Consider the following 21991-nt stretch of genomic DNA (forward strand, 5'->3'; position numbering starts at 1 on the left):
GGTGACTGTGGTCAATTTCGGCTAATCGGGGGACTCCGTTGGCTGCCAAAACAGCCAAAACAAGAGGTGGTAGGCACAAATCGGAGCATGCAGAATTGTCTTGGAACTACTTTAGGAGGTTAAAAACCGAAATAGACCGTCTGAGAGTCACCGAGACCACGGTTCTCCGTATTACGGGGGCAAGGGCATTCTGATTGATACTGCGTACACATCGAACCGGGAGGTGGTCCAGGTGGTCCTGATGGTCTTGGTTGGGGCTAAGGCGGGTGGATCCTACATCCGTCTGCTGGATCAGCAAACTGGAGGTCTCAATTGTGGCCAGGGACTGGGCCGATGCGTATGCACGAGGCCCCGTAACTCCAAGGAGGATTTCTCGCTGGCCGCTCACCGAAAGATCAAACGGCGGTATACTAACTTAACTCCTGAAAAGTATGCTTCTGGAATCATACGGGCACCTACCCAAGTAGGTATATCGCCCCTGCCCCAATCTTCATAGTCCATACGAGAATCTGTGGTATGTACCTTAACTTTAGGCTGCCAGCATATTGTACATAGATAGATAGGAGTGCTGCCATGCTATTCCCCCCTGTATGATGCAATTCATACTAATCAAGTGACAGTCGTAGATAGCAAGGTACCTGAATTCCAGAAACTACTACTTCGTATTTGGTGGGAAGAATCATGGTCATTCCCGTAAAGTATGGGGAAGCGAGCCGGGGAAGTAGAGAAACCAACCCATTACATCATCGGGCAGGACACGTTAGTTAGTTACTCTATCATCTCCAACTCACACATCTACCACACTATCACTGCATTATTGGATATTGTAAATCCTGATTCCAAGCCATTCAGACAGGGGTGGTGGGTGGTGGTGATGGATGGTGGTGTCGTCAACAAAACCAAGTGGTCAAGTAACTACCCAACAAAAAAAAGACGCAAAGAAAGAAGTCGAGTAGGCTTGCCATTCTGGTGGATGGTAGGGGGCTACAGTATTGAGGCTACAGCGTAGGGCAGATACTGCGAGTCAAATACTCACGAGAATGGCTTCCGAGGATCCCCAACGCCGCCAATCCCGGCTGACAGGATGGGTCTTGGGCCGACCCGCTTTTTCTTACGGCGGCTCCACCGAATCTCAACAAAGTCCGCTGGCTGCAGCATCGCAACCCGCTAAGCCCCTTGTATTGCCCGAGCTCGGCCCTGATCGTGCTCCGTATCAAGCGGTTTTGGCTGGTTTTATGGGTTTTTCTGCGGCTTCAGTTGATCATTCCATCTTTCTGCCTCCATCTTCGGACCCCAAAAAATTTCACTGCGTCGAAACTGCTCCTCCCCCCTCTTCTGCCTCCTTTCGCCGGCCGTCACTTATCATCCCCGACTAATCGGCGCTCTTCTCGCATCTACTCCGTTTTACTAGGTTCTTTTTTTCCCTTCCCGCTTTGTTTCTTCTTTTCCTCTTCGTCCTCCTCTCCCACCCCCCTCTTACTCTCACTCTCCATTTTATTCCTGCTCCTCCTTTGGTTGGTGATTTCTCTTCCAGACCTCCCAAAAAAATTCAAGACTACTATCTTCCAATTCCTTCTCTCCCTCTTTTTCTCTCTATCTCCCTCTACATACATCTTCCTCTAGGTATACCTCTCTCCCACCCATTCCCCGGGTTCACTACTTCCACCTCCAACCATTGCTCTTCCAACTCCTCCTAACACGCTATCTAGTATAATTCTACCCCTCCTCTCTCACCTATACACTCATCATGTCCGCCAAGTCGATTCTCGAAGCTGATGGCAAGGCCATCCTCAACTACCACCTCACTCGTGCTCCCGTCATCAAGCCTACCCCTCTTCCTCCGTCCACCACGCACAACCCTCCTCCTAAGCTCGCCTCCCTTCACTTCCCCGAAGATGTCGCCGTCAAGGATGTCCTCGACCAGGCTGAGGTCGTCTACCCTTGGCTGTTGACCCCCGGTTCTAAGTTCGTGGCCAAGCCCGACCAATTGATCAAGAGACGTGGAAAGAGCGGCCTGTTGGCCCTGAACAAGACCTGGGCCGAGGCCAGGGAATGGATTGAGGCCCGTGCTGCCAAGGACGTCCAGGTTGAGACGGTCACCGGCGTTCTCCGTCAGTTCCTGGTTGAGCCTTTCGTTCCTCACCCCCAGGAGACTGAGTACTACATCAACATCCACTCCGTGCGTGAGGTAAGTTTTTTTTCTCCGCCGTCTGATCGGCGCTCTCCGTAACTGCGGGGTATCAATGCTAATGGTAGCACATTAGGGTGACTGGATCCTTTTCACCCACGAGGGTGGTGTCGACGTTGGTGATGTTGATGCCAAGGCTGAGAAGCTTCTCATCCCCGTCAACCTGAAGAACTACCCCTCCAACGAGGAGATCGCTGCTACTCTCCTGAGCAAGGTGCCCAAGGGTGTCCACAACGTCCTCGTTGACTTCATCTCCCGCCTCTATGCTGTCTACGTCGACTGCCAGTTCACCTACCTCGAGATCAACCCTCTGGTTGTCATCCCCAACGCTGATGCCACCTCCGCTGATGTTCACTTCCTCGATCTGGCTGCCAAGCTCGACCAGACTGCTGAGTTCGAGTGCGGTACCAAGTGGGCCATCGCCCGTAGCCCCGCCAACCTTGGTCTGCCCACCCTTCCCTCCAGCGACAAGGTCAACATTGACGCTGGTCCCCCGATGGAGTTCCCCGCTCCTTTCGGTCGTGAGCTGAGCAAGGAGGAGAAGTTCATCTCCGAGATGGACGCCAAGACCGGTGCTTCCCTCAAGCTTACCGTCCTCAACGCCAACGGCCGTGTCTGGACCCTCGTTGCTGGTGGTGGTGCCTCCGTCGTGTACGCTGACGCCATTGCCTCTGCTGGCTTCGTCAGCGAGCTCGCCAACTACGGTGAGTACTCCGGTGCTCCCACCGAGACCCAGACCTTCAACTACGCCCGTACCATCCTCGACCTGATGCTGCGCTCTCCCATCCACCCCGAGGGCAAGGTCCTCTTCATCGGTGGTGGTATTGCCAACTTCACCAACGTTGCGTCCACCTTCAAGGGTGTCATCCGCGCTCTGCGTGAGGTTGCCCCCGTCCTGAACGAGCACAAGGTCCAGATCTGGGTTCGTCGTGCTGGTCCCAACTACCAGGAGGGTCTTAAGAACATCAAGGCTGTTGGTGAGGAGCTTGGCCTCAACATGCACGTCTACGGCCCTGAGATGCACGTCAGTGGTATCGTCCCTCTTGCCCTTTGCGGCAAGCAGACCGACATCAAGGAGTTCGGTTCCGCGTAAAAAAAGGAAAACCAAATCAAAAGGGCACGTTTCACTGAATTTCTAATTAATTTAATTTCCTATGAGAATCTGTTTCATTTCTTCTCAATGCATGGCATGATATGGTTGTTTACGCTATCTTGTTCACTTGTTTGTTTTTTTTTTATTGACGGTACAAACGGTTTGCCCAGCTTTACACTGCAGGGCAAGTGGAAGAGGGGATACTCGTTCTGGAGTTGATGCTGTTTAGACTTGAGATAGTCGTTAATAGAACGATACGATCTATGACTGTCACTGAGACTATGTCACTGAGAACCATGTAAACAATGATCAAGGCAAGACTTGCATGTTAGAAGAGCTATTCATATGCAAGTAACTATCCATCAAGCGTCCGTATTATTCAATACCAGTCGGCAAAGAACATACTCCAAATCCCAACGCACAACCCCTCTTCACCCATAAATAATGAGAATTAGCCCACCTACCCACCTACCTCACACGTAGACCGCATATCCAATCTGACACATCACATCCGCACAACCACCACCAACCAGCAAAGGTAGGTAACCAAGTCAACCAACACAGCAGTTAAGGCACACACGCATACATATATAACAAATCAACTCATGCACACGCAGGTCCCAAGCGCGCCCACATTAATCCCATCAGTGACATATGGAGTATATACAACATGTATACCATGTATAATAAAATACACAATACCTACATACGCACGATACACAGTTGTATCATATGTAAGACCGTAAAAAAAGAGGTCCAAATAAACTACATTTAACGGTTGCCACACCTAATCTCTCACCCGGAAACATAGATCCACAAGGGCTGAGCTGCAAGGGAAAGGGTAGACTAAAAAAAGATAAGAATGAGCTTGGTTTTCTCGCGTGGCAACACTAATTAAGGTGGAAAAGGATTTTCATCGTAGCAGGGGTGGTGGGAGTGGTTGTGGCTTCCGTACGTCCGAGACGGGACGCGGATGGATGGAACTGCGGGAGTTGAGTAAGATAGATGAATAGATAACTAAGTAGATATGGGGAACGGAGACGGAACGGCCTATGAGATGGCATCGATTAGAACGGGACGGGCCTTTGCGTGATGGAGAATTTATTAGTAAAGGAGCCGAGGGACTGGGAGAGATGGGGATTTGATTCTTATTTAATTATTGTAGTCCGTAGCTGTTCCTTTGATTAGATTGGGTCTTATCAGTTTTCTGTTCTTGTCTACTTTGCGTGTGTGGTTTGGGGTGGTTGGGTTGGGTTGTTTACTCGTAAGTAACCGAGGTAGTTACTTAGTAGGTAGATATGTTGATGGGGATATACTCACCCCTTCTTCGTGATGTCGTTTTAGTTGTTGAATGTCAACATTTATTATATAGCAGTGATGTTGTTGGGTGCTCTCCAAGATTGTGGGAATAGCAGTGCGGTGTTTCGCGTCTACAAATAGTATATTGTCGCGTTTACTACTGTTGGTCCGTACACTACGCGGGTATATACATCCGCGCCTCGTCTGTCAGTATAACTATATATTGCAGCCGGACACCAATTCGATACCAAGAAGTGAACTTGATGAGGCTGAGGTCAAGCTCTTAAAGGTGCACCATGAGTCGAAAACTGCACCAAGTCCTTCGAGAAATATGAAGAACAACCCTTGTAGCCGGTTACAAGTAAGATCAGTGAGAGTTACACCAAGTACGTTGATCTTGAGTCGCTGCACCCAGTACCTACATATTTATACTGTAGTTCTTGAAGCGAGTGACAAACACACTTCCTATGATTAACTCCAGGATAGCAAATAATTTTTCGAAATTCTATTGAGAATCAGCAATCGATTTATATTCCACATAAATTGTATATCTGAGCCCTGTTCGACATCTCTGTTTACTAACTCTACCAACCCGGCGATCAATTAATACTCGCCGGGCCTGTTTTGGCTACGTGATACCAACAGTTCTATTAGAGTGCAGAAATGTGTATCAGACCTTTATTCTGGTTACCTAAATCGTGGTGCTGTCGCTAATAATATAGTGATGATAACGTTGGCTAGCCTTTCTGATATTGCTGCATCTGTTTCACCCATATTCCTCCCCTTACTGAGACATCGCAGCTGTGACGTGTATTAGATGAGGAATGCTAGTATATCTAGGGGTGTCTGATACACTTATTCATGAGCTTGACATGACTACGACTTGTTTTCGGATAGAACTAATATATAACGAGCTTTGTTGCTCTCACATGACAAAGCTAGTCGAATGGCTGCCCTCTAACATGACAACAAGGTCCATGATCTTTGAGTCATCATCAGTTTGGGAACAGAACGGTATCACATGTTTATGTCTACAGTTAAACATATCAGAGAGGAGATTATCATATCGATTACTTGCCCTCATCGCGCCAGACAATGTAGGACAGGATGATTGCTATATTTAAAAGTACATCGTGTGGTATGTTAAACAGTCATTTCACGCTTTCGATAATAAATGCCAGACAAGACGTTAGCCCAAGATGATGAGGAGGGACGACAGATCCCTCCTGATACCTCTTCGGTGGTTCTTTTTTTGATTATGAGTTTTCCCGGTTGGTTGGTTGAAGCTCATGATTTTGCGTAGGAGGTATAGTACAAGTGATTCGGCCTTAACCCGTGAACAGAAAGACAACGGAGCTGAATATCATTTCACTCGTCCAGTTTACTCTTGGATCTTGGCAAGGATCCTGGAAGCATGTTAGTATATGACGTCTACTCAAGCGAGGTAGTGGCAAGGGTGTGCATACTCATGGTCGCGGAAAAGAGTGTACTCGTCCTCACCGACCTTGACGGCGCTGCCACCGAACTATATCACAAGACTCGTTAGTGGTTGTGTTCAACAATAGACATCAATCGGCGCGATGGACCAAATGCTTCGTTTTCTGCATCGGATGATCACGGATCGGGGGCTCGACGTACCTGAGGGATCAGGACACGGTCACCAGGAGCGACGCTCATGGGGAGGCGCTGGCCGTTCTTGTCAAAGACACCGGGGCCAACAGCGAGAACCTTGGCCTCGTTCTGCTCCTTGACGCTGCTCTCGGGGAGGAAGATACCGGAGGCGGTCTTGGCCTCGGGCTTGACACGCTGGACCAGGACGCGGTCCAGGAGGGGAGCAAGGCTCTTGACGTTACGGAGGAAAGACTAATCAAACAATCAGAACATTAGCAATGGCCAGAGGTAGAAAGATAACGGTTAGGGATGGCAATCCCCTCGGAAGGGGATGGACATCGATGGGTGAAAAAGTTCATTCGGAGCTCTACGGCATCCGTCATCAATTGCAATAACATACCATTGTGTTAGAAGTGTGTATGAAAGTGCCAGGCACGAGGAACAGCGTAGATTCAAGCAGGAGCGAGAGGAAATGGAAGCAAGTTGGGGACGTGGAGAGCAAAAGAAGAAGAGGAAGCGGCCGGGGAAAGAAGATCTGATCTGGACTCGCGAGAAATTTCCAGAATGCCAAGACCGACAGCTTCCATCCTCTCTGCCGAGGGTATCACCACTTCTTCGCTCTTCCCTTTCATTCTGATTTACAGCGTGCTCCTTTCCATTATGCTTGTTTGCTTGTTTGGATACTACAGATAATCATTGTTTCTTTAATGAGATTAAGAGTACTTGCTGCTGGTGTCTGTGATGAGGATTACTGCCATTGCGCTCGATTAGTAGCTCCCTTTCCCCGAGCAACCCGACCCCAGATCCGCACAAGAAGCTTAGCCTTCGGGAGTCATACATTTATGAATAGGGTTACTACTATTTCTAGGACTCTGCTGGAATCGCCAATGGTGAGCTTTCGACAAGGTATTCGCTATTATAACACGGTCGCAGCGCCAGATGCATAGCTTCACCATCTTCTTCCGCGACCCCGACCAAAGCCGCCTCCGTATCCCATCTGAGGCTGGCCACCACCTTGCCCGCCAAATCCGGGTTGACCTTGTTGTCCGCCGCCTGCGCCGGGTTGCCCACCCATCATGGCCTGCGCATGCTGCATGAATGCCATAGGATCCATCGACGAGGGGTCCAGGCCTTGCGACATCATGCTCGTCAGCATGCCTTGCATCATATCTTGTGACATATCCGGCATCCCAGGCATGCCAGGCATAGGAGGCGGTGCGCTTCCTGAAGGTCCTCCCGGTCCCGGAGGACCACCGGGCATCGGTGGGAGCCCCATGCTTAGGAAAGCCTGCATATCATCCAACTGTTTCTTCTGATCTCCAATTTCCTTGCGTAGCTCCTGTTGCTTCAACACATAGCTGGCCCACGTGAATTCGTCAAACCCGTAATTGAAATAATCCGTAATGTCGGAGCCTGGCCGTCTCCAAGGCTTATCGTCCTCTGGAAAGTCGGTGTCCATGTCTGTTAACATGATTGGTTTGCCGGTCGCCGGATGAATAGGGTTCGCGTGGACATCGATGTTCGAGGCATGGACTGGAGGGTAGGCGGAACCGGGCTTCTGAGGGACCGCGGGCCTTGCAGCAGCAGGCACAGGGGTAGCAGTTTCAAGTTTAGGGGTAGCGGTGGGTGTTATTGATTTCGATATCGTGGAGACATCTGCAGAGGAGGGCCTTTGAGACTCCGCGCGGAGACTGGCGTGACGAGGATGTGGGCTGTTCAAAGGTTAACCAGGTGAAGTGCGTTGAACAGAGGTAGTACGACGTACACTTCTGGAGGCGGTGCATCCGCTGGTGCTTCAGTGATGATATTGAAGTCATCCTACATGAGTGTAAGTGATATTGGCTGGATAATTTGGGGGTCGTCATGCGCATACCTCATCTTCTTCTACCTCTATCTCCTCCTCTTCCGCATCATTGTCGTCCTGGGGTTCTGAATTTGCGGGCGGATGTTGAGAACCATTTTGATGCTGAGTCACAGGCACTGCATCGGCGGGATCATAGAAATCATCATCTTCGTCTTCCATCATCATGTTTGGGATCTGCGACCGAGTAGATGTAGAAGGTAGGAGGTGTGACGGGGATGCGTTTCTGTCGGCGGCGATCCTGCGGAGATTCGCAGGTCGGCTTTGATTTGTTTGTTCTTGTGCTGCTGGTTGCTTGGGGATACTAAAGTCGCGAAGCCAAAACGTTTAGATTCCTAAGTCGCACAGATCCCCTTGCTAAAAGAAGTAGAACAAGTTTGTAGCATAAAAACAACAATGGACGAGAGTACTTTCTTTTCTCAAAGCGCAGGCAAGTTGTGGTTGTTCCCGATCCGGCAACCTTGGACATCACGTGCCAGTACGTCAGTCGCATTCATGTGAGATTTATCGCCAATCTCGACGACTAGCCCTCGATCCTCTGAGAACCTATCCAATAAGAAAATGTCACAATCCGAACAGCCGAGCCATAGCTCGACTCCACGCTCTTTTACCAGCCAAACTGCGTCAGCAGAAGATCTGCTCAAGTCGCAGACAGTTGGTCTCGTCCACCTTTCCGACTTTCGCAAGCGTCGCGCCGAGGTTTTAGAGCAAAAAGAGCGCGAAGCCCATGACAAATCCCTAGGAAGATTTACGTCTGGCCTTTCCAGAAGTGCAACTCCTTCTGCTGGTGAAGCGACTGACGGGTGAGTTAAAGCGCATCTTCAAACAACATTGGCTCGTAACTGATCGCAAAGCGTATAGCAACTCGACGCCACGAAGCGAGGGCCCGCCGAAGAAGAAGAAAAAGAAGCCTATCAGCAAAAGTAAACTTTCATTCGGAGATGACGATGAGGAGGAAGGTAACGATAGCACTGCCGATGCAGTCGCAACGCCGCGGGACTCGAGTATCCCCCGTTCTGCTTCCAGAACCCCCGTTGACGACAGCTCTGCTCCGTCATCACGTCGCATTACACCAAACCCAAATGCTCCGCCTCCTCCGAAAGCAATGACGAAAGCCGCATTAAAGGCAGAGGCAGAGGCACGGGATGCCCTCCGCAAGGAGTTCCTTGCCATGCAGGAAGCCGTGAAGAATACCGAGATATTGATTCCCTTTATATTTTTCGATGGGACCAACATCCCCGCGGGGACTGTCAGGGTCAAGAAAGGCGACCCTGTTTGGTTGTTCTTGGACCGATGCCGAAAGGTTGGAGCCGAACTGGGTGTTAGCGGTTCCAGCGGAGCATCCAAGGCTCGCAAAGACAACCGTCGCGAGTGGGCTCGAGTTAGTGTTGATGATTTGATGTTGGTCAAAGGAGAGATCATCGTTCCACACGTAAGTATACAACTATCTTGTCTGGTTGCATACGCTGACTGGTACAGCACTATGAACTTTATTATTTCATCGCCAACAGTGTACCCGATTTCACAAAGGCGGGTGGACTGTTGTTCGATTATTCCAACAAACCGCCCCCGAGGCCTTCGACGGACGATCCTTTATCGCGTCCGGAGAGCAGCCAACTAGAGGGCGCCGACAAAGATCCCTCTTTAACCAAGGTGGTTGATAGACGGTGGTATGAGCGGAACAAACACATCTTCCCGGCCAGTCTGTGGCGAGAATATGAACCAGGGCCAGAGTTTGAGGAGAAGATGCGGACGACAAGGCGTGATGCTTCTGGGAATACGTTCTTTTTCTGAAGAATACCCAGGATGGTCATGGAGTGGCTGATATAAATGAGAGCGTTGAGATCGTAGATGTTGTATATTCCTAAGATACCCAATAAAACCTAAGCTTACTCATGTATCATCGAAGTCTGGTCGTATTCTCATACGCTATCAAACTTTTGTCGAAGCGACCTGGCTGATCCCGCGGCAGTTTCCATATCGCGCAATGAGTTGGCGTGTATGCATCTTAGCTCAACCTCCATCTTCGCTCGAACATCCATCTAACCAAGAACTCTAAATCATTTCCCTCAAAGGACTTCGATATACCCAGAATGGATTTTCACCTCCGTTGTAACTCTTTGAAGTGTCGAGAACAACTAAAGGAGAGAGCAGTCGTTACTACCTGTTCGTAAGTAACTCCATCTGCTTTCGTACGGTTGTCGAAATAACGACATGCTGAGCATCCAAGACACATCTTCTGTCTCAACTGCGCAGGAAGCCTGGGTCTATCGCAACCCACAGCGAATGAGCGAATCTGTCCAGCCTGTCAGACTGTTCTCGTGAACCCCGACGACGCGGTAGCAACGGTTCTCAACCCATCGGAAGACTACAAAACCAGTGTTCTGAGTGGGCTTGATCCGAATACAATAATGGAGTGTGCGGGACGGGCATTAGTCTTCTGGACATATCAGAATTCTCAGGAAATGTGCGTTGATTGTTAAGTGTCACTACCCTGGATGCCTACTAAAAAGCCACAGCTGCTACCAGGAGTACCTTGCAAAGACATTGACGGACAAGTATACCAATCTCAATACGCAAATGGACAAGGTCATACACAACGCGAATACGGAGATTTCGGCCCTACAAGCGAGAATAAAAGGTATGCCTGTCTCCAACCCTGGGAGTACGTAAATGACAGTATCTGATAATGAAGCAGATATGCAGACAGCACAGGACCAAATTCGCAAGAAGAACCACGAACTAGTCGATATGTATCGAGAGAAGTGCAAGAAGTTGACACAGGTGACAAACTTATACAATATACTCAAATCACGAGCGATGCGATCTCAAATGCAGGCAGCTGCAACAGATACGGTGTCCCAAGCGCTGGGTTCGCTAACGACCTCTCGAAACAACCCATCCGAGCTTGTGCCCAGACCAGAGACATCGAGGCTGCCGCATCCTCCATCGTCTAGACATTCCAACGTATTTCCCGTCAACCAGGAAGGCGTGGAACAATTGCATCGTTATCAACGGAGCGGAACCGGAAGTTCAAAGGGCAACAAACAGAAGACTGATGTAGCTGCAATGCCGCCGCCTTCCCGTCCTATAGACAATCGGAGCAAACGTATGCCCCTGAACTTTGAGTTCACGTTGCAAGTGCTGACGCTGTATAGACACTCAGCCTGCCGCAACAGCGCAGCATCGAACGCGTCTCATGGGTCCTACACGTCCGTCAACAGGAAAATCATACCTTCCTTCCGAAAGAATGATGGTGGAGCGTTTCCAAGCAGAGGCTAGATCAGCCAATACTCTCCTAGACACACGAGACTCAACGGGAAGGGATGCTGGCATGCAACTTCCTAGTCAGAGACACAGTCCTCCAGGACGCCCTGCAACGGACTCTTTCTTCGACAGTACAATCATATAGCAAAAGTAAACCAGGACTACCAGCGCCAGGAGCGAAAATGCGGGAGTTTCAGCTCTGTCGGTTGTGATCACTAGTACGATTTTCAACGCAATGAGAATCTATTATAGCATTGAACTGGGGCTGCGGTTGACGATGTTTTATGATTAGGATGCCATTCGTCTAATGAGATACTTTAATGCTTGTTTAAATATATATACAAGGACTCTTGTCACCATTCTCTGATCTATCAGTAGCATGTAAAATACCTTTCTTAACCCAGTTCAAGACCAGTGCCATATCCCATAAGCGCTATTCATTGCATATTCCCAGTAGGATAATTGAGAGAGCTCCAACACAACTAGAACACGACTTACTTCTAACTATCATTAGATACGCTTGCTCTAGGCAGCACTTTGGACTACTACCGAATTCGATTGCTTCACAGCCATACTAAGAACGCATGGTGAAGTGTGTGATGTGAATAGGTTAGAGTGATTAAGAGTTAGGTGGCAATATCTGGCTATATTTAGATATAGCCTTCTCCCAGTGGAAAGGATACAGATGAATATATTGTTATAGTTGATATTATGAGACGAAAAGTCCCATCTACAGCTCGAATTAGAATGTTCACTGTGTACTATTCTCAGAAGGGAAGAGAAAGCGAAACCAAGCGAGGGCGCGGCGCGGGAGAATAAAAGCGAAAAAAAAAAGATAAATAGAAAAGGACTCATCAATAAAAGAATAATAGAATTAGTAGTGAGAACAAAGATAAGGATAATATTAGAAGGGTTTGTCCCAAAGCAAACTGTTAGACCTGTGAATTCGCGGATTTACTTGCAAGCACAAGAATCCAGCTTGCGATTGTATCAGGGGAGGAGGGTATCACAACGGGGTAAATATTCAGGTTGGACATGGAACTACAGAAAGCAGCAAAGGTAGTCAGAGATGACAGCATGTTCTTATCAATGGTAAACCCAGTATCTGGCAAGCTTGAGGTCGTACCACTGCAATGAGAGATAAGGACATATAATTTCCCATACTTTCCCGCAAGACGGAATATGCGTTCTCGTAGAGGAGAGTTGATGCTCGAAATGTCCTTCAATATTGCTGGTTTGTGGCCTGGGAGGAATAGCTGTGTTGTTGCTTGGGAGGTTGACAAGATGATACCTGTGTTCGGCGGGATTACTATATCAGCTTCGTCCTCGCAGTTTGATAGTAATGTTGATGTCTTTTGGGTACGACTTCCAGGTGCCGTTTTGAAGATCTCTGCACCAGGATCTCTGTATACGATTGATGTGGCAGGTCCCATACGTTCGAGGCACTGGACTAAGCGTAGATGGCTTTTGAGGAGGTTTGTGGACAGGGAGAGCATTATGTGTTGATTTGTTCCAGGTAGACAATGTGGGATCTGAGACTGGTTGGAGGTTTTCTCTGGTTGTCGAGGAACATTTCCATCAGTGGACCGGCTGTCTGATGTTCTATCATGCAGTGATGCATCGTGCTCCTTCGTAGAAGTTTCTGTTGGCACCTTATTTAGGAAATAATGACTTTGGGTGGCCACAAGTCGCCTGGTAGCCTGCCCTCTGGTCTCCATAAACCGTGATAAGGAGCCAAGGCCTGAGGTCAGATTTTGTCTTGAAGGAGACTTGTCTTCTATTGTTGAAGGCATGAATATCTGATCCGCAGTACTTGTCTGGTTGTAATCCTCTTGAATGTCATTCAGCTTTCGTTTTCGCATCAGTGATTGACTGCTTGGGCTCATATTACTATGAAGTTCGGGTAGATTCTGAGGAAGACCGGAAGCCACTGAGGCATCTCCTTCTATTGCAGGGGCTACCAGGCGTACTTCAGGGACCAGAGTTCCAAAGACTGACTGTGCTGAGCAATTTGGAAACTGGTTAACTTCCTGATGAGACGAGCTACATACAGGTGGATTTGGAGAGTAGCTTGGTCGAAAAGGAAGATCCTTCAAGATGCAGTTGTCACAGTTGTCATAAGGGAAACAGTCGGATGTCGCAATGTTATCCGTGATCTCAGTGTAGGTTACTTGGGAAGTAACGCTGCTTGAACTCGTGGGTATTGTCATAGGCATGATGACTTGCTCAACATCGGATGGAAGCTCCTTTCTCTTGCTCACATCCATATCCGTAGTGAACCTCTCGAGAGGCGGATCTTGTTCGCATGATGATGACCTGCACGAAGCTGGATCGTGCGACAGTTGCTTGCCTGCTTTCGCAGAGACCTGGTAACCTCCCAGATCACTTTCCAATTGTGGACCGGGAGTCCCTTCAGTATCTTTAATCTCAAGGCAGTTATTATACTGCAGCGTATCGACATCACATGGTATATTATGCAAAGAAATGGTGACGGGACTAAGCAGGACCTGCTCTTCTATATTCGGTGATGGGCTGTCGCAAGTAAAACAATCATCATCTAGAGGACAAAGGGGCGGTGACTGGAGATGTAATTGATCTTCCTACCATCAAATTCAGCGAAGAGAGTCAAAGAAGCGCGAGGGTTTCCCAACACATACCTTCGCCACGTCTTGCAAAGGACAGAGTAAGTCATCCAAGTCCGGAGGACGATTGACAGCCTCTCTTGCACCCTGAATAAGGAGTAATGCGTCTTTAGAACAATCCAGCTTCTCATTCCTAGCACTCTTCTCAATCATATCCGTTTCACATATCAGTTTGCTGGAGAGATTGCTATCGTAGTCCCTAGTAAGTCCCTCAAGTGAACACAAGACATCCTCTTCTCGAAAGTAACGAAGCGGCTCAGCCGGAAGTGCCAAATACGTATCATTGTCAGAGCTGAAGAGAGGAGGTTCTAGCTTCAAATCGTCATATCGATCCCACAACGGAAGGACTTTACCCCACAAGTCATCGATGCTTTCTCTTTTAATGTCGCGAAGTACTGACGACAGGTACTGAACACTTTCCTTTCTAATGTCGAGCTTTTCATGAAGTAGGTCCTGCTCGATCAGTTGCTGGCTGGAAGCGACGTTTTGCTCGATAAGTGAGACAGCGTCTTCAGGGGAATTAAGAAAATCGGGAGCGATCTCGCAAATATCGTCGATATGCTGGAGGTCAAGGTCTGTGTAATCAGTAGCTATGCCGTGAAAACGAGCATATTGAAGTAAAGAGACATTGTTTGTGGTTGCCATTGGAGGGTTGGGACTGTCGGTTGTATGGTTTGCGACAAAACTGTGAAGGCTTCGCTAAAAGGTACTTGATACTATGATGATGTGGAAGAGAAAAGCACGTGTCTTATGTTGTTGACGCCTCACGATTGAGGTGGAAAAGCATGACTTGAATTGTAATAGCCCGAAATTATGTACTCCTAGTTGCTAAGGCTCCGCTAAAAATCGCTAGTCATCTAATTATCAACCCGGAAAGTAAGAGAACCAGCTCTCATATTCCCGCAAAACCTGCTTCACGCTAAACATTCAAAACGCGCGAATGACGACTCGACAGAATTTCGACAGAATTAGTCATTGTAGTTTGACTGTCGGGAGCCGTCCTTGTTAACAGGAGGCAGGTTGTACAGAGCAATGAATTCTTCTTCTTGCGATTTTCCTGCCGGATCCAAAACCGGGCGCTCTGCGTGGCAGCAGACGCGGACAGCATGGCGACGGTGAGGAGCGAATCCGTAAGAAGCAGAGTGGTTCTACCAAACAGTTAGCTTAAAATGTACAGCATACTGCGAGGGACACGGTACTCACAGTTGTGCGATTATCCCAGATAGCGACATCATTCTTGTTCCACTGGAACCGCGCATGCATCTCTTGGGTAGTCGCGATGACTTCCGTGAGGTATCTGATGATAGCATCGCTCTCGGTCTTGGGAATTCCCACAATCTTTGTAACGAAACCAGGATTGAAAAACAAACTGTTCCAGCCAGTGACAGGGTTCGTCCGAATAAGAGGATGTTCTGTAGTAACCGGCTCCCGACGGACAGGTCGACCAAGAGCACGCGAGTCCGAGGCCTGCATATCCGCCGAGTGTAGAGCTGTCAGACCCTTGAGGTATGTTTGCATATGAGGCGACAGTGCATCATAAGCCGCGTATTGAGACGTCCAGAGCGTATCACCACCACCACCCCGTGGCGGGCCGGTCAAGACCTTGAGCGATGTGTATGATGGAGGTTGGACTTCATATGTAACCTAGAATAATTCGTCAGTCACCAATTCGGTACCATAAGCAAAGGTAGCACATACATCTGAATGCCATAGAAAACTGGGTGTGAACATGGCTCGCTGGTCACTGGAGTTGTCTCCAGTATACACGACGTGAACATCCTCCAAACCCTCTCTTCTCGGGACAGACGTTGTTGCGTGCTGAAGGCGAAAAACGTTAGCGATAGTTGATGATAACCGTATGCAGGCCATGCATACCTTATGTAGCTTCCCGAAGTGTCTACCCAGGTCACGCTGAGCATCGATATCCAAGTCATCCTGTCCTCGGAAGAAAACCACACCGCGGATAGCTACCAAACGAGCCAAGTCATCCTTCTGTGCATCGTTCAGCTTTGCCAGATTCACTCCATGAATCTCGGTCCCGATCTTGGGCGTGTAGTCAAAGACGTCTGTTGCGTCCTGAAGTAGGTTCCGGAACTTGGCGTCTCCATAGAGACCCCTATCCTCATAGGGTGTTTCCTCTAGCGGAGGCCAATGGAGGTTAGGGAAAGTAGGAAGAAGATCTTGGTACGGGTAGTTGTCATGGTTTTCCACAACAGTCCGACCTGGTTGATAACCAAACTTGTTGTCTTCTGTGGTTTCCTTCTTGATTATGGGAAGGCGACCGACTGGCTGAGTTACCACTGGGTCCACGAGTGATGGCGCCATGGTCTATCTGGGAAAAGGTGACCGTGATATACAAATGTGCTGGTGGAAACGATGATAACAAGATGTATTTGAATAGGGACTTATTGACACGAAGACTGATAATCAATGTGAGATGAAAAACTGGGCTTATATAGACAGAAGCACACATAGAGAACGGAGAGGCCACATCCTCCACTCCATTATCAAGGGGAGAGATAACCAGAGAAGAGTCAGGCATTGCCCCAAATTCGGGACAGGCGGGTATTGCACCATCGCTGGAGAATATCACCCAAGCGGCTGATCAAGCAACGATGTATCCAAGTATCCATGGGGACACCGAACGATCCCCCAAACAATAGCGGGCCCAACGATGGTGTCAGCGAAGATCGCGTCATTCGAAGGCAACAGAAACCGTTGTGGGGACAAGTTCTGTGACGCTCGGCGTCGGGTCAGATCTCCCGCTTATCTGGGAGAACCCGGAGGCGTCACACCGCTTCCTTGAGCTAAGTTGATCTGTCGCGAATCACATACGTATGTAGGGTTCTAGAATGCCACTAGATGGAAACGGATCAACAAATTGGGGTTGCTATTTAGAGCGAGTATGGGGAAACACCCGATAGAAACATCATGTTGAAACTTGAAATAGCCGGACGGAGTATGCCAGGCTGCTTGCAAGCCACCTTCGATTGTGGCCGTATGTATAATCTACTGTAAGCTTAATCCATTATTGTAAGCAGACCACCCTTTCGTTCTCAGCAGGGTTAAACGGAGTTCCCTACCACAAGGGCCTCCGGCTTCAGGAAGGTCATGCTGGGAGCCCAGGGGATGGAGTGACGTTAGCCGAAGGATTAGGTGCGATCACGCCAGTCTGCCGTCCTCTTGCGTCTTTGCGCCGAACGGGCAGCTTGGCATTCTTCACCCTGACCGCCTTCTCCGCATAACCCCTGGCGAGCCGCATCAACCTGTCACAGCCTCACAGGTGCTTTACGTGTATGTACGGAGGAAGAAAGTGATGATCCTCAAAATTTCATTAGATTTTGATGAGTCACACTGCTGCTTATGATAATCAACTGATTAACTAACTGCCCGGACTACATTGCATGCGTGCTATGCTTTCTGGTAGTGCATTCAAAATACCTCGTTGGAGGCCTTTGTATGCGACTTGAACTAGCTTTCTCTGGAGCTTGTGATGGCATCCTCACTCGTCATCTCCGAGATTCTTTACATCAAGTACAACGACGCCTTTCTGCGCGGTCGTGGACAGGATGATCCAGGGGACAATGTCACCAGCAGATAGCCGGATCAGATAACCGGGTAAACCGAAGTTGCGTGGTAGTGAAGTTCCACCTAATGTAGCGAAATTAGGTATGCTTCATCAAATCTAAATCCGTCCGTAATTTACATGAATACTATGTGATGTCAATGCACCGACTTCCCGACATTCATGACACAGAGGGCGGGCCTAGAACCACCTCTTGCACCTGTTCGGTAACTCCACCGAGACGGCTGGCAACCCCTAGTATGCCCGCCTCAACATCACCGAGCACTGTGGCAAGCTCGCTGACGATGGACTTGGGAGTTCCAGCGGCTGCGCCATCTCGACTACGAGATGTCACAAAGTCGTGAATCTGTCGTTCCAAAGTCGCCTCGACTCCGTGAAGGTGATCTTCAATCTCTTTCAGGTTTCGCGTGTAACGCTCCAGGACGGCTCCCATCTCGTCAGAGCGCTGAGAGAAGTAATCAACCAGGTTGACGGGTACCCCGTTGACGGATGTGGCAGTCGACGGATCGCTTTCAACGTCGTCTGGGAGAGCTAGAGTATTCTTGCGCGTGGTTCTCAACGCTTGTCCATCTGACATCTTCTGATCCTGGGACCACCATCCAGCACCACCGGTAGATTGATACTGCAGCGGCAATTTCAGAGTATCAATTGCTCGGAATGCAACTTGAGCCTCAGCTGCGTCGCGAGACACAAGATTGCGAAGTTGATCGATATCACCGGCGTCATTCTCGAGTGCATGCTGCATTGTCTCCAATTTCCCCTGGACAAACTCCACGTCATTTGGAATCGTCTCTCCCTGGCTGGCGATGGTGGGTATCATGTTCGCAACCTCGTTGCATATCTTAATTTGATTGAGGACGAAGTTATCGAACTTTTCCAACTCTGATTTGATCTCATCTGCGCAGCTCTCGTATTTGGTTGTGGGAAGAATGTTGCTGATATCGACTTTGACCCCAGGGATGACCGTTGTTCCAGCCGCCGCGGCTGTGGGTTGTGTTGTTTGTTGCGTTGTAGTATTTTGGTTTCCGAACAAAGACAGAGTAGGCTTCTGTGATTGCTGCTGCTGCTGCGCGCTAGTTTGGTTGGCGCCGCCACTGTGATGGTTAGCATGAGCCATGATTCATATCGTGAGCAGGAAGACCGCTTACAATAGGCCTCCACCAGTAGTCGTAGAGCCTCCAAGTCCACCAAAAAGAGGCTTTGATTGAGTCTGGTTGGCGGTATTGCCGCCCAGGTTGCCGAAAAGGCCTCCACCGGTGGTCCCGCTTTGTGTGTTGGTCGTGGTGCCGGCTCCCGAGAAAAGACCGCCTGACTGTGGTTGCGAAGTTGTGGCAGTAGAGTTACCAAATAGCCCTCCTCCAGTTGAGGTTGTGTTTGACTGCTGGCCACCTAACCCCGGAAAGAGACTCGAACCGGAAGGCTGAGATTGCTGTGTAGCGCCGCCTGCATTTCCAAACAGCCCACCGGCTGGCTTTGACTGAGTGGCAGCATTCCCAAGGTTGCCGAATAAACCTCCCGAAGTAGTAGTGGTCGCTGGTGTTGTTGTAGTGCTAGTCTGCGTGTTGGTTCCAGAGCCACTGGTAATGCAATATTCTGTTAGCTCTTTGAAACCTGAGAGAGGCCCAGAAAAAAGGACTAAAACAAGGCAATTGCGGTTTGAACACTTCATGAAGGTGTAGCCCAGATGGCACCATGAGATCACCAACAGACGTAACAGGAAAGACCTTACAATAAAGAATTGGCAGAACCAGTGTTGATGGACAGGCCGGTCGAGGTGCCGGCAGGCTTTGTACCGAACATGATGAACGTTTGGACTGGAAATGAAAGCGCGGGATCAGGTATGAAATGTGTTTCGGAGAAAGTATCGCGACAAGAACCTTTGTTGCGCCCGTCAAGAGGGTCTTGTGCCAGCACAATGTCCACAGGAGCTGGAGCGAGTTGCGACGTCGGAAAACAACAATCAAGACGATCCTCCCCGGCTAGTGTTGGATGGGGAAAGATTCGCCGGGCCGAGATTATTCAGCGTTATCGATAAGGACAAAGTAAAGGTAGAGTATAACGACCACCAATATTCTAAAGAAAATATTGATTATCAAGATCAATGACCAATTGCGTCTTTTCAGATTCAGCTCATCGATGGGAAACAATTAAAAGGACATTTATAGGTCTTGGAATGTCATCACTTCACGTTTGAGCGCAGGGTGCCATTCCTCATGACTTCCAACCACCGGCGCCGTATGAGTTGATTCACATATATAGTCTGTGATATCCTCATCAATCGTCTCTTCAATTGCTATCCCATTGACTCAATTCCACAGTATCTATTCAACTGATTCTCATGCTACGATGTACTTGAATTGAAGGCATCTGGCATTGAGAACTAAGGGAGAGATTTACTCATCTTTGCTCCACCCACTGCTTCACAATTTCGACCTATTCAATCTTTTGCTTGATTGTTGCAACTTGCCATTATATAAGAAGACCCAGATCTCAGAATGACTGAAGGCTCAGAGCCCATATGTGTTGCCTCGACCCGACAGAGTGGTGATGAGAATGGCCCTGGCTTCGGCAGTCATTCTCCGAATTCTCTAGACTCAACGGCCATACGACCAAAGGATCAGCGGAGTCTTGCCCAGAGCCCTAACACTACATATTTCAAGGGCGCAGAATGGTAAGTCCTCAGGTATCACTATCATGGCTTGGCTAATCATGCATCCCAGGTCGGCGGATGGAACCACAGTATTGACGGATTCCTCGGACCACCATATCAGGACATGGATATTGTCAGTAAATCCTCCTGTCCTCTTGTCAAAATAGCCTAACCAAACCTCTACAGACCGCCTGATCTTCTAGAAGAAAAGACATCTCCCCACAGCTTGTCACCTTACTCTGTCTTGCCGTCAGCAGAACCGACCTATGCGACTGCCATGTACCCTTTCTTCTCCCTTCAAGACCCATCGACTACATTGTTCCTCTCATCTGTTCGAGACCATCCAATCAGGTTGACTTCTGCTCTGGCTCCGACCTCAGTGGCGACTTATTCTCTGATAAACCCCATGACAGAAGCCTTTATAACGCCTCACTCAATCATTTATCCATCTGCGTTGGGAGGAAGCCAATTTCTCGCTGGCTCGGACAGCCTGATCAGTCTATTTGATATCTCTCGACCCGGAAACGACGGCCCTGTTGCTTCCATGCCCACAATACCAAGCAAGCGCAAACAGCTGGTGGGTGGAGGTGTGGGCATGAAGGGAATCATTTCTGCCATGGCCCTGGATCCAACAGGAGCTGGTATCTTAGCTGCTGGAACCTTCACCAGACATGTCGGACTTTATGGTGCACATGGGACAGGGGAGTCTTTAGGGACATTCAGCATCGCCAAAACGGAAGCCCACCATCATATCGGCGGCCGAGGGATCACTCAACTGCTGTGGAGCCCCTGCGGAAGATATCTTTACGTTGCTGAACGGAAAAGTGACGGGGTCTTGATATATGATATTCGAGTTACTGGACAATTGCTTGGATGGTTGGAAGGTCGCAAGGCTTTCACAAATCAAAGGCTGAAAATCGATGTAGTTCCCAGTGGCGACAACGGTTCGCACGAGATTTGGGCTGGCGGGACCGATGGCTGCATGAGAGTGTGGCAGAACCCTACACATGCTGCTGGTGCTCAGGCTCCCAAATGGGAATGGAAGGTCCATGACGGTAAGTGTGCTGCGCAATGAAGAACAAGGACACCTAAGCTAATTGAGAATAATAGATACCGTGAGTAGTACGGTACTGCATCCAATGGGGAATATAGTAGCTACAACCTCAGGTCAACGGCACTTTGATAAAGATATCGACGATACCAGCTCCTTAGCCGATCCGGAGATTGACAACAGCCTGAAAGTGTGGTATATGCCATTTCTAAATACGAACAGCAATGACGACTGAGTAGGATGGCGACCCAGTAGGTATTGTTGGATGCCATACAGTGGCATATGCTGTTCCTGAGCACACCTAATGCTTGGGATTCTTTCGATGGCCGACGAAGTTTCTTCTCTGTCTACGCCGTAACCAGTCACACCAGGAGGATCACAAAGGCTCTGAGCTATCGGTGGATTGGGATAATCTGGGGCTAAGATAATTAGGGCCTGGTTCCTGCAGCAATAGCGGCATCAGCAAATAATAGGTCATACTTCTATGAAATGCTTGCAACTTCACACTGGAAAAGAGTAAGAGACCAGGGAGCTATGGTCAACTGGTGTTAGGAGTTAAGACAGCTCAATAAATTCTGTGAAAACCGGCTGTTCACGAAATAGGCCAGAAATTCAGATTCACGCTCTTTTTTTAGCACTTCGTGAACGCGTGAATCTAGGCAACCCTCCACCAACGTGAACGTGAATCTGTGAACCTGTGAACATGAATCCACTCAAGTCTTCCATTGGATCTACCACACACA

At 48.9% G+C, this 21991-nt stretch overlaps 9 protein-coding genes across 9 annotated transcripts; 5 read left to right on the forward strand and 4 right to left on the reverse strand.

The window, feature by feature from the left end:
• Positions 1–247: 247 nt before the first annotated feature.
• On the forward strand, positions 248–1664 carry ASPBRDRAFT_654912 (uncharacterized protein). The gene is made up of 4 exons (XM_067628548.1): positions 248–405; positions 564–721; positions 765–952; positions 981–1664. The coding sequence occupies exons 2-4, from the start codon at positions 682–684 to the stop codon at positions 1374–1376; spliced, it is 624 nt and encodes a 207-aa protein (XP_067484729.1). The 5' UTR covers positions 248–405; positions 564–681; the 3' UTR covers positions 1377–1664.
• Positions 1665–1747: 83 nt separating this feature from the next.
• On the forward strand, positions 1748–3281 carry aclA (putative ATP citrate lyase subunit (Acl); the record flags this gene model as incomplete). Its single annotated transcript, XM_067616783.1, has 2 exons — positions 1748–2188; positions 2265–3281. 2 exons carry the CDS (start codon positions 1748–1750, stop codon positions 3279–3281), a joined length of 1458 nt encoding a protein of 485 aa, XP_067484730.1.
• Positions 3282–5753: 2472 nt separating this feature from the next.
• fip1 (cleavage polyadenylation factor subunit FIP1) lies at positions 5754–8460 on the reverse strand. Its single transcript, XM_067629097.1, has 7 exons — positions 8065–8460; positions 7957–8009; positions 7145–7903; positions 7063–7066; positions 6219–6443; positions 6047–6105; positions 5754–5986 (listed from the first exon to the last, which is right to left on the reverse strand). The coding sequence occupies exons 1-7, from the start codon at positions 8218–8220 to the stop codon at positions 5962–5964; spliced, it is 1281 nt and encodes a 426-aa protein (XP_067484731.1). The 5' UTR covers positions 8221–8460; the 3' UTR covers positions 5754–5961.
• A 120-nt stretch (positions 8461–8580) lies between these two features.
• ASPBRDRAFT_36703 (FAM50/XAP5 family protein) lies at positions 8581–10038 on the forward strand. The gene is made up of 3 exons (XM_067623566.1): positions 8581–8855; positions 8914–9484; positions 9532–10038. The coding sequence occupies exons 1-3, from the start codon at positions 8614–8616 to the stop codon at positions 9844–9846; spliced, it is 1128 nt and encodes a 375-aa protein (XP_067484732.1). The 5' UTR covers positions 8581–8613; the 3' UTR covers positions 9847–10038.
• A 107-nt stretch (positions 10039–10145) lies between these two features.
• Positions 10146–11510, forward strand: ASPBRDRAFT_166354 (uncharacterized protein; the record flags this gene model as incomplete). Its single annotated transcript, XM_067619582.1, has 5 exons — positions 10146–10222; positions 10283–10519; positions 10572–10693; positions 10748–11161; positions 11211–11510. The coding sequence occupies 5 exons, from the start codon at positions 10146–10148 to the stop codon at positions 11462–11464; spliced, it is 1104 nt and encodes a 367-aa protein (XP_067484733.1). The 3' UTR covers positions 11465–11510.
• Positions 11511–12251: 741 nt separating this feature from the next.
• ASPBRDRAFT_25154 (uncharacterized protein) lies at positions 12252–14606 on the reverse strand (the record flags this gene model as incomplete). Its single annotated transcript, XM_067622142.1, has 2 exons — positions 12252–13919; positions 13977–14606. The coding sequence occupies 2 exons, from the start codon at positions 14604–14606 to the stop codon at positions 12252–12254; spliced, it is 2298 nt and encodes a 765-aa protein (XP_067484734.1).
• Positions 14607–14929: 323 nt separating this feature from the next.
• ASPBRDRAFT_190793 (TauD/TfdA dioxygenase family protein) lies at positions 14930–16286 on the reverse strand (the record flags this gene model as incomplete). The annotated part of the gene is made up of 4 exons (XM_067620292.1): positions 14930–15109; positions 15165–15605; positions 15660–15779; positions 15837–16286. The coding sequence occupies 4 exons, from the start codon at positions 16284–16286 to the stop codon at positions 14930–14932; spliced, it is 1191 nt and encodes a 396-aa protein (XP_067484735.1).
• A 992-nt stretch (positions 16287–17278) lies between these two features.
• ASPBRDRAFT_36705 (nucleoporin FG repeat-containing protein) lies at positions 17279–19475 on the reverse strand. Its single transcript, XM_067623567.1, has 3 exons — positions 19277–19475; positions 18696–19124; positions 17279–18641 (listed from the first exon to the last, which is right to left on the reverse strand). Exons 1-3 carry the CDS (start codon positions 19345–19347, stop codon positions 17708–17710), a joined length of 1434 nt encoding a protein of 477 aa, XP_067484736.1. The 5' UTR covers positions 19348–19475; the 3' UTR covers positions 17279–17707.
• A 178-nt stretch (positions 19476–19653) lies between these two features.
• Positions 19654–21957, forward strand: ASPBRDRAFT_166364 (uncharacterized protein). The gene is made up of 4 exons (XM_067619583.1): positions 19654–20218; positions 20268–20330; positions 20384–21252; positions 21308–21957. The coding sequence occupies exons 1-4, from the start codon at positions 20043–20045 to the stop codon at positions 21481–21483; spliced, it is 1284 nt and encodes a 427-aa protein (XP_067484737.1). The 5' UTR covers positions 19654–20042; the 3' UTR covers positions 21484–21957.
• Positions 21958–21991: the final 34 nt, after the last annotated feature.

Source organism: Aspergillus brasiliensis (genome assembly GCF_001889945.1).
Source record: "Aspergillus brasiliensis CBS 101740 unplaced genomic scaffold ASPBRscaffold_1, whole genome shotgun sequence".
NCBI classification, from domain to species: domain Eukaryota; kingdom Fungi; phylum Ascomycota; class Eurotiomycetes; order Eurotiales; family Aspergillaceae; genus Aspergillus; species Aspergillus brasiliensis.